General features: G+C 43.4%; 2 protein-coding genes across 2 annotated transcripts; both read left to right on the top strand.

The window, feature by feature from the left end:
* The first annotated feature begins 2,803 nt into the window (after nucleotides 1–2,803).
* On the top strand, nucleotides 2,804–4,420 carry snapc5 (small nuclear RNA activating complex, polypeptide 5). Its single transcript, XM_084477781.1, has 4 exons — nucleotides 2,804–2,917; nucleotides 3,240–3,361; nucleotides 3,482–3,562; nucleotides 3,814–4,420. Exons 2-4 carry the CDS (start codon nucleotides 3,272–3,274, stop codon nucleotides 3,994–3,996), a joined length of 354 nt encoding a protein of 117 aa, XP_084333907.1. The 5' UTR covers nucleotides 2,804–2,917; nucleotides 3,240–3,271; the 3' UTR covers nucleotides 3,997–4,420.
* Nucleotides 4,421–6,057: 1,637 nt separating this feature from the next.
* Nucleotides 6,058–10,674, top strand: lctlb (lactase-like b; the record flags this gene model as incomplete). The annotated part of the gene is made up of 14 exons (XM_084476724.1): nucleotides 6,058–6,187; nucleotides 6,831–6,991; nucleotides 7,109–7,196; nucleotides 7,312–7,421; nucleotides 7,544–7,672; nucleotides 7,804–7,899; nucleotides 8,028–8,082; nucleotides 8,181–8,346; nucleotides 8,460–8,733; nucleotides 8,935–9,061; nucleotides 9,175–9,374; nucleotides 9,585–9,648; nucleotides 10,354–10,398; nucleotides 10,559–10,674. The coding sequence occupies 14 exons, from the start codon at nucleotides 6,058–6,060 to the stop codon at nucleotides 10,672–10,674; spliced, it is 1,761 nt and encodes a 586-aa protein (XP_084332850.1).
* Nucleotides 10,675–11,372: the final 698 nt, after the last annotated feature.

Genomic DNA, 11,372 nt, shown 5'->3' on the forward strand with positions numbered 1-11,372 from the left:
TAAAACGGTTTACTTTCATTCATTTTCACAAAATGTTTTTCAATCGGCCTTCGTGTAAATCTCGACAAAAGAAGGAGTTATAGGTTTTTTTTGCTCCTAAAACAAAGGAATAAGCCGTTTGAGACGGCGGGGCGTATTGATAGAGACGTGGAGCTGGGGGTCTGCCTCTCCTCAACGGTTACTCCTGGAGGAGCCCTGACTCCTGGTGGCTCCTCCACCATCATTAACACCACTAACCCCCCCCCCCCCCTGTCCACACACAGTCTTATCTTAGTCTTAAGTCTTCCACATTTTACATAAATTCATCACCCACCACCCTCCACAGCCCGTCCCTACTCCGCCTCACCCCCCTTTCCCTCCCCTTTCCATTTGTCTTCCTTTGCTCTATGTCTCTCTTTCCCTGTTCTGCTTGAAAATTGAGTCATAACTTCCTGACGGCGCTATTCAAAGGTCAACCCCCCCCCTCCCTCCCTCCCCTCTCTCTCTCTCTCTCTCTCTCTCTCTCTCTCTCCCCCCCACCTTCCTTTTCCTACTCTCCCTTTTGCGAGGCCCCTCGTCCAACACGCCCAGCCCCTGCATTCCACAGACGGTGGGAGCCACTTTTCAAACGGCCGGCCCTAGCAGAGGAGCAGGCTCCTCGAACCCACACGGTTTGCAGTCGCCACACAACGCCCAGCTGCCTCCAGGCCTCAGTGGGGCTCCCCGGGCTCTGCTGAGGAGGGTTTCTTGGGACAGGGAGCGGGTGTACATGCCGTGTAGCAGCAGCAGCAGCAGCAGCAGTAGCAGCGGCAGCGGTAGCAGCGGTAGCAGCGGCAGCGGCAGCGGCGGCAACACTGTCTGTGTGTTGACAACGAGAGAGCAACTGCAGTGCTGTAGGGGGAGTGATATCTATGGCGCATTAGCTCTCTTTATGCTGCTGAAGCCAGCTCAATGTTAAGCCCCCCCTGCCACTATGAGGGGAGGGGGGGTCGGGGGGCTCCCTTGTCTGCGCGGGAGGCTGGCAGCTGTGTTACTGGTGCGCGGACCCCGTGGTACCTCACCCCCTGACCCCTAAAGCCCGGGGCGCTCCCATACGCTGACAGACAGCTCCAGTTTCAGCCTCCCTCTAACCTGGGATCAGCTCTCAAAACACTAAAACTCTTATGCAGGGTCACATACCGCAGGATGGCAAATGTGATGGCCTGTCTTGGCTGAGCCCCGTCTTAAGACTGGCGTTACCAGAGAGACAGAGATGTAGGAGGATACCAGACAGGTATCCAGGGATATAATGGAACTCAGTGTTGCTCATTATTACACGTGAACGTACGTACGTCAGTGGAACTAAGTGTATTTATATAGCACCTTTTCAAAGGAGGATTCATAGAGGGCTAAATTGACGGTAGTCAATATTGAAAGGAAGGAATTTCAAAGTCCAAGTACCACAGAGGCAAAGTCCCCAATCCCCCCATATCTTTAAATGTGACTGGGATCATCAGCAAACCCTGATTAAATACATGAACTCTAAAATCGGACATGTACACAATTCTTCCCCTCTGTAAATGACCATTTGAAACGAGCCCTCTGCCTCCCCTGTTCCTCTCTGATCGAACGGGAAGCAGCACCACTCGTCCCCCTTTAAAGCCCGCCACAGGCATGCGTAATGGGGTGTAACGAATCCTGTGTGCTGCTGCTGCTGCTGCTGCAGCTTCTATGAGAAAAAGTATGAGAATATTCCACCGGACAAAACGACCTCCGTAAACAAGCTGACCTCAAAAATAATATCTGTAAAAACGTCGTGAACGCCGGGTGACTTCGGCGTGCTCAGAGACAGGCACGTAGATCCACAGGCAGGAAGGCGATGAAATACCTCAAAGGGAGTGTCACAAGGTTAAGTAGACTGCATCCCATCCTGATTAAACAATGGGACTATGTGTGATTTAAGGGCTTACCTATAGTAAGTAATGCAGTTCACATTGTGGTTGCAGGATATTACTCGCTGTCTTTAGATAGGGGGGGGGGATATATAGAAGGCTTGCATCATCTGGTAAATATACTCGCTTTAGGCATTTCCGCTTTCCATTCTGGATTACTGAACTGAATAGTTTGTCCAATCAGGAAAGAGATGGTATCTAATGATACTTATTTTCCCCCATCTTGAGGGCAGCTCTTTTTATGTACGTGAAAGGAGACAGGTAGAGGTTAGAGCTGTCATCTTGGCCGGTCGCCATACTATTTCAAGTGCAGCCTACATGCTGTGATAATCTATGCACACATCTGGAGAGACTTAGCCAAGAAATCCTATAAAAAAAACCTAATGGGGTCCTCTTTACATTTCTGAAGACTGATTAAGAGCTGTTTTGGATCTGGTTCTCATCAAGGGGGTCCATCTGTGATTTCTTTTTCAGTTTCTACTGAATTTGTTGTCTTCTTAAATGGCTCCCTTTCAGTGTATGAGAGTGGGTGTTGGTTATGTTAGATTCCGTTGCTTCAGTGTTTATTTTGGCATGGTAGATAATTAGTTAGTTAGGTGTTGCGAAAGGCCTCATTTCTGAATAAGCGACATTTGTAACAAATGAGGCTTCCTACCATAAAGTTGACACCTGCCACGTCAGCCGTATAAAGGGATGGAAACAGCATTTAAACATTCACAGTTAACGTCATGTTAACGGTGTTATTTTTCTGGACTGTTTAACCCTTACCTGAAGGGCCTCATGTCTGTGTTTGATGTTCATATTCTTGCCACGCGGTGTCGCCATATCACCGTATTCCGAAAGATGGGCGTGGCCATCTTTGTCCGGATGTGACCTCAGAACCACGTGAATCAGGAAAAATTGCAGCAAAACATTAGTTGTCATTAGCAATTCAGCTAGAAACGATAATACGGGTTAAATTTAGTTTAGGGGGACATGGAGAAATAAGACAAAATATATAAACCAAGGTAACCCGTGTGCGATGGTTGCGTGTGAAAGGCTGAATGGTGTTGGTGTTACTCACGTCTCAACCTAGCAGTGAACCCCACCAGCTAGCTAGCAGCATCAATGTTTAAAGTATACAACCGTGATGCCTTCATAAACTGTCTGTGACGACCTCAGTGCTGCTGCAAAGCTGTGTTGCAGCTGCACTTCCTTGACCAGTGTGATGAAATAAACGCTAGACGACGACGTGTTGCATAGTGGTGTCTGACCCAGTCTGCTCAGTGGATGGGGTACTAGGATTGCATTGTTTTTCATGATACGAATCTCCGCTTTTTCCTCCTTCAGTGTCGAGTGATGTTCAGACTGCACCCCTAAACATGCACAGTCGTCTGCAGGAACTGAAGAAGGAAGAGGAGACTCTGCTCAAAATCAAAGTCATGTTGCAGGACCAGCTGAATCGGCTGAAGGTAAAAGGAATAGTCTAGGATTTGATTAATATGAATGATTTAGCAATACAATAATCTGTATGTATTGTTTATGTTTCTATTGTATCCCCACATACATAATCTGGTCTCCCTTTGTTTAAGTTTGAAGAAGGAGCCCTGAAATCAATCATCAACGGAAAGCTGGACGATGGAAGTGCATCCCCCATATCCCTGGAACCTGAGGTAAAGTGCTTCAAAGAGGAGAGCTTTAAAAATAATAGATTTAACATACATTCAGTTTCTGGATCAAACCCATGTTTTATACTATGCATAAATTGTTTATTGTTGTCTTTCTGTGACAGTGCAATATCATCTACAGTTCATCCATTCTAAAGCCATAGTTAAACTAGGGCATGTTTATGTAGGACATGTCCTCATCAGTTCCAGAAGGGCGATATTGGACTAATTTATTGTTTTTTCCCTTTAATATTTAGGCTCAGGTCAACCCTGATGATGCGAGCGAGATCAATCAAACCAAACTCCTGCTGAGTGCTCCTATGGATTACGATGCAGAGGAGGAGGATGAAGACGATGAGGACGACGACGAGGACGATGAAGAAGATGGTGATGAGGACAATGATCTAGAATTTGCGCCTGAGGAGGATTACGATGAATAGGAAGAAGATTCATAATATGCTAAACTGTCGGTCAGTATTCCAGTGGTGTTTATGCCACTGAAAAATGTAGGGCAAAGTTGTGGTCTGTTGACCTGTTTTGTATCTCACTTGAGTCATAATATTTATTTCAGTGGTAAGGATGAACATTTATTTACATTTTGGTATTGAGTGGAGTATGTAGATGATGCATTTGACCTTACTTTAACATGTGTTATGCTTTGGTAAATTGTCTCATTGTTGCAATATACTTTGTTAGTTTTCTGTTTCTGTTGTATATGTGTGAGCAGGGGGCACCAGTGAAAAGAACTGTGGATGTTGGTTACTTTGAGCATGAGAGCATATGGCTGGGCCATATAAGAATGCAGACAATCTGCGTTATGTAATTAGAGAAATAATAAGCACAAAATAAAATGTTTTGACTGAACTTCCAATTTGTACTCCTTAACCCATCAGCTCACATCTTAAGCTATAGATGGCTAGAAATAAATGTCTTTCCATGGGACCAAGACAATACAGTTGTTTCATTTGTGTCCTAACCTGACCTATGCATTTACTTTTACCAAATAGGTAATGCAGTGCAGACAGTTTCCATTCAGCATTTTCTAAACAGCTAAAACAATAGAGAGGGACACAATGGAACCTGCTTTCACACCAATGAGCAGCAGAACCGGAGGCAGGCTGCCACAGCAAACGCCATACAGCAGGGAAATTACAGATTCATATACCTTCTGCATGATCCACTACTGCTACAGTGGAGCTTGGCTTAGTCCAGGGACTTAGTGCATCCTCGGGTTCCTGAACACCTTTCTAAGGCACACAGGTAATTCAAAAAATACATTTTAATGTAATACTGCTGCAACATGTTTAATTAAGATTGATTTAATTGCTGCAAAATTTGGTATTGTTATTCAACTGGAATGGAGGCTGTTTGTAGGTTAACTGTAATTAATGTTTACATAATCTGGTTTACAAATATTTCATCTGCAACCTAACAAATAAAGGATGCTCTAGGTTATAGACGTGGGTTCACAAAGATAATTACCAGTCATACTACCCATCCATAGATAGTGCTAATGCAGATGATATGGTTATATACAATACATATGCAGGCTAACTGCTCAACTAAATGACCTATTTTACTGACAAAACAGATTTCCGTAATCAAAAATCTGATATGATCATCAGATAGAGGCTTTTCCATTTGAAATGTAACAAATAACAATCACCTTACTTTCCTTTGCAGTCCATGGCAATAGCTTTTCAATTGTTACATAACATCGAGTTACTCATGCTAATGCATTGTGTACTGAAAGCCAAATACCAAATGCAAACTGTCAGATAATAAACTAGAATAGGCCTTCATCATAATACAAATACTGTCACTGTTTATTTAAATACATTTTAATGAAGAAATAAGTCAAGACTAAACAAAATAGAAGCTAACTTTTCAGCTTGAGGACTTATGATTATTTGCTTGCATACCTGACTTAGATTACACAAATAGCCATCGAGCAATGGCTTTGTAATTTGTACCAAAGAAGATCACAGAGAGACTGCATGTGCTTGCAGCCAATGCAATTCACAAGTACTTAAAGGCATCCCAAATATAATTGTATTTGTGTACACCTATGTTTTGTCGTAGCTATCAACTCTTCGCACACTCACTTTGCTTACAAAGGTAAAGCTATGTTTTGTAAAGGACGTGTCCACCTCAGCAAAATGTGCTCACACTCGGTTGAGCCTGAATAGCGTTATTTGGCTCTGCACGAGGGACACGGGCTCCCCTTTGATCTGGCTCCCTTTCATCGCTCCTGGTGGCCTTTTCTGTATTGTAATTTACCATCGCAGTTCAAGGTTTATCTGTCCTACAACAATGCATCGCATACATTCACATATAGTGTAGATGTTTCAGTGGTACGGACGGGACAAGATCAACAAATTTGTTTTTTTATAAAATAATAACTGCTAATAATTCAGTGGTGATTTATTTCCCTGCTAAAGTCTGTGAGTGACTGTAGGTGATCGAGGGGGTAGTAGTAGTGCTGCCGGACCAGGGATACGATGCTGCCCCGCTGTGGAGCCCCGGTGTGCCATGTGCTTCTGTTGGTGCTGTGTTTGTCTGCGGCTGAGGACTTCGACTGGACAAAGAACGACCGAAGCAGCTCCTTCTATTACGGCACTTTTCCAACTGGTATAACTCCACTACAAATGCACTGTTTTTGTTGAATGCAAATTAATTTCCATCCCGGCCTTTAAAGACACCGTTTCACACCTTCTCACAGATTCCTGCAACTGCTTCCCCACCATCTAACCTTCCTCTCAGTCTCCTGTCTCATCTGTACCCACATACCCGCTGAAATTGGCTCAGGCCTATGCTTTCATGATATTGTAATCAATCCTTGTTATTAACCCTGTTTTTATGTTTTTATGTTTTCAAAATTGTTATTTTGCTATAAGTTTATTCTTGCTATTCTGCCTTGTTTATGTAATCCTGTTCTTCGCTCGTACTTTGTATGTCTGAGTAGCTGTATGTTAACCCTGCAGGTCCCTGTTGCTGCCTTGTTGTGTGTCTGTACAGCTGTGTTTGTGTGCTGTTGCCTCTCTAACCTGTCCTCTCTCACTTTCTCACTTCCCCTTTCCCTTCCCCCCCGAAGAAGCTTGTGGTTTTTGTCAGGCCCTCACTGTAAATAAGAACTTGTTCTTAATGATCTGCCTGGTTAAATAAAGGTTTAATAAACACCCATAACGTGAACAACAATAATGAGTTGTGGTGTTTGCATGTAAATGCATATTAGGTGGATTTGTTTGTGTTGGTAAAATGTTCAATTTTCAAGGATTTTCGTGGGGCGCCGGCAGTTCGGCCTATCAAACAGAAGGAGCCTGGGACAAAGATGGAAAAGGGCTGAGCATCTGGGACGTGTTTTCCCACAAGAAAGGGAGAGTACTGCGCAATGACACTGGAGACTCGTCTGCCGAAGGCTACTACAAAGTCAAGGTGTGGACAGGGCAAACACCACCTCTCGTTTGTATTGATCATGATGTGACTGATCTCTGTGGATGTACATGCGGTCATAACAAGTAGCAACTCTGTCATTGTGGTTTCCCTGTTAAGGATGACGTGTCCTTGATGAATGAGTTGAAACTGAACCACTATCGCTTTTCCATCTCCTGGCCAAGAATCATTCCCACTGGGATTAAATGTAAGTGCTTTTTTATTTTTTACCCAATTATTTTATTTTATTTTATACCTAATGGCCACTAAGCCATTAGGTATGCTTAAAAGGCAAGTACAAAGTGCTATAATATCTTTTGCAGCTGACCATATCAACGAAAAAGGAATACAATACTACAATGACCTAATTGACCATCTGTTGGAGAACAAGATCACTCCCATTGTCACTCTGTATCACTGGGACCTTCCACAGGTGTGTGTATAACCACCACCCCAAGCTAATCAAAATCCTATTTCTTATTAGGTCTAAATCTATAAATTAATTAATTGCGTGGTGCTCTTTTGCTGATTTCTTTACCGTTATCTTATGCCTAGGTCTTACAGGAAAAATATGGTGGATGGCAAAATGTTAGCATCGTCAATCATTTCAATGATTTTGCTAACCTGTGCTTTGAGAAGTTTGGCAACCGGGTGAAATACTGGATCACTTTCAACAACCCATGGGTAGGTTTCAAGTGACTTCTTCCACTCCCATGTTGTTACTTAATCGTCCACCAGTAATCCCAGTGAGTTTGACATGGTGCCCTCTGTCACTATTACATATTGTGATCCAAACTTTGTTTTACTAACTGTAGTCTATAGCTGTGGAGGGATATGAAACTGGTGAGCATGCACCTGGACTCAAGATGCGTGGGACCGGTGCATACCGGACTGCACACAACATTATCAAGGTGACCAGGAGCATAATATACATATAATACAGCAAATTAAATTGAAATCCTAAATCTCAGATCTCAAATCCTTCATTTCAGTTTGAATCGAATTTGTAAAGCTATTCTGTGTCCCCTCATTGCCCCAGGCCCATGCTAAGGTCTGGCACACATATGACACTCAATGGCGGGGGAGACAAAAGGGTGAGTAGGATCATGGATGTTTGGGTTAATAGATGGACTCCCTTATATATCATGTAGCCCATTTGTTTGATCACAGACTGACTTAAGAACATGTGCAGGTCTGGTGGGCATCTCTCTCTCTGGGGAATGGGGAGAGCCTGTGGACATCAACAACCAGAAAGACATCGAGGCCGCTGAGAGATACGTGCAGTTCTACCTGGGCTGGTTTGCCACCCCTATTTTCCACGGGGACTACCCCCAAGTGATGAAAGACTATATCGGCAAGTAAAAGTCTACTCGATTATACTCAGCCTTTGTCAACGTGAGGCCATGTTTGTAGTTCCTGGACCGTATCAGGTATTTAACCACGGCTGGACACATGTGGTGTACGCAGGAAGGAAGAGCACCCAGCAGGGCCTGGGATCGTCTCGTCTGCCGAGCTTCTCCTCCCAGGAGAAGAGCTACATTAAGGGTACTTGTGACTTCTTGGGCATCGGCCACTTCACCACCCGCTACATCACCCAGAAGAACTACCCAGCGAGCCGCGGCGGGGCCAGCTTCTTCACCGACCGGGACCTGGCTGAGCTGGTGGACCCCCGCTGGCCGGACCCCGGCTCCGAGTGGCTCTACTCCGTGCCCTGGGGGTTCAGGCGCCTGCTCAACTTCGTCAAGGTGACGATCTAACGTTACCTCAGACTCTTCTCTGTGTATTTGTCCACAACATTAGGGGCCCATTGAGAAAACACGATATCTAAATGCTGTCGTTTGCACGCAGATGTTGTGATACGCTTGTTTAGGATCCGTATGACAAAACAGTGTTGTTCATCCTTTAAGGACAGGTTTAGCAACCCCGTGTTGTTTGTTCTTGTTCAGGCCCAGTACGGAAACCCAATGCTCTACGTGACGGAGAATGGAGTCTCTGAGAAGATGACGTGCACAGAGCTCTGTGATGACTGGAGAATAAAATATTACAGAGACTATATCAATGAGATGCTCAAAGGTGCGCAAGTATTTAACTCTACTCAGTGAGAATCACCAAAATGAAGGGCCTCTGTAATTCAAGGGGCTGTCAAGTTTGTTTGCAATAAATTCATACTTCTTTGTGACTTATAGCCATTAAAGATGGAGTCAATGTGCGAGGCTACACCGCCTGGTCTCTGCTGGACAAGTTTGAGTGGGACGAGGGCTATTCCGAGAGGTTTGGCCTGTACTACGTGGACTTCAGGAGCAAGAACAAGCCCCGGTACCCCAAGGCTTCTGTTCAGTACTACAAGCGTATCATCAGTTCCAATGGCTTCCCCAATCAAAGAGAGGTAAGAGAAAGGCTGCATACCAATATATCTCCAAGCCCTTTCCTTCCTATTTTGTGCTTTAACACATCCACTTTTGTTTTCTAAGGATTACACTTCAACTTTCTCTTTCAAAAAGAAAACTTAGTTGCCAGTAACCAGTTCCAACCCACACCTCCTGTGATGATACTGAATGAATACGTGTTGAATGACTTCATTGAAACTTTATCCAAGGTGGAGAACTGGAAGCGGAGAGCCACTGAGACCTGTTCTTCTAGCAACCAGCTCCTAGCCGCAGGTAGGTTTACAACTAGTGATTATCCTACAGGTAGTAGTGGTGACAGGGAAACACAAACTAGCTGGGGTAAACAAATAAAGATTCTATCTTAAAATAATCCACAGTGATTTGATTGGAGTAGAAGCAATGAATCGATTTGACTCTGAATAGGAGATATTGTTCTTTATTTACTTCAAATAAAGACCCATACAGAGAAGTTGGTCAGATCAAATCAGCAAGTTCAATTTAATAAACGTAAAGACTAGCTACCAAAGTCTCTAACAGGGTTTTTCTTTGTTTGCCTCTCCAGCTAGAAGAAAGGCCAAGGAAAATGCAGAAATGCCAAAGGTTTGGCCAGTGCATGATGAAGTTTAGAGATTTAAGGGGTACATACCTATAACTCATTTATTACGGAATAAAACGTCTTCATTTTCTGCTGTGTGAGTGTGTGTCTTTGTGTCTGACTGCAAGAACGGCATTCGCCAAACTGGTTCAAACTAACAGTACAACAACTGCACCTGTGCGTCGTTTTCTTCTTCATTGCTTACAATCTCTTTTGTGATTCTAACCTGCAAAAACAGCTTTTGACTTAATCTGGCTGTACTTTTAACGCTTTTAACACCAAAGCTGCTGCAACATAAACCTGACACATGTGCAAAATGTGCATGCAGTTCTCAAAGGGTTAATGTGACTTGGTTCAATAAGTATTTTCTCTTTCTTTGTTAGAGGAACAGCGGAGCACTGCTGCCAATATTCTAAGACTTATCCATGGTAAGGATGCTTATTGTAAACAGTCCAGTACTGTAGGTGATAGAAAAGAGAAAATTAACCCTTTGAGGGCTGTGCTTGAGCATGGTCAATCTGTCTTTGTTTGCCCTGTACATTGTTCAGCTATTGGGTTGTTAAAGTTAGTGTCCGTGTATTCTTCCAGATCCCTTGACCAGCCACATGGAGATGGTAACGGAGATCGTTGTTCCGACCGTCTGCACTCTCTGCATCCTACTCAGCGCCGTCTTCCTGATGTTCTTGCTGCGGAGACGGAACTAGAGAACAGCTCTTAAAGCGTTCATTCTAGTGAGTGCCTGGTTGTTTAAACATGCAAATAGGCTAATGGCAAAATAACATAGGCCTATAAAGTCAGGCAATTTTCCTCGGTTGCGCTTTGCATTAATTTATTCTAAATTATTTGATTTGAATGATCCCAATAAAAAAGTGAAAACATTTGTACTGGTTTGTTTTGGTCGGTCATTTGGACCATTTTTTTTTCAAAGACATGATTCAAACCTCTAGGCGGCTAGACCTTCATGAGCCCAATAAAAACTATAATAGGCATAATTGTGTCGACGCCAATTGTGACAAGGGCAACACGGACCCTGGTCAGGGGAGCGCATCATTATTAATAACTAGAGATACAATAGGGGTTCACAGATTCTCCGTCAATACCTCAGAATTGTTATATTAAAATATATTTGATTACAAAACATATATAGGCTATTTGTGGATGAAAGACAAATTACAAACCACATTGTATATAACAATAACACAAAGAAACACAAACAAAATGCATTTCTTATTGGCACCTTTGCTTGCATGTAGTACTTATATTATGCAGGCAATACATGCAGACCACCAAACTATGCCATGATAACAAATAAAAAGCATTTAAAAAGAATTGTTTAAAATACCCACGAAAGTAGTTCGGTCAGTTCTAGGGCATATCCGCCAACTTTTTCTTATAAAAGTAG

The sequence above is a fragment of the Micromesistius poutassou genome, assembly GCF_964030765.1.
Source record: "Micromesistius poutassou genome assembly, chromosome: 13".
In the NCBI taxonomy this organism is placed as follows: Eukaryota; Metazoa; Chordata; class Actinopteri; order Gadiformes; family Gadidae; genus Micromesistius; species Micromesistius poutassou.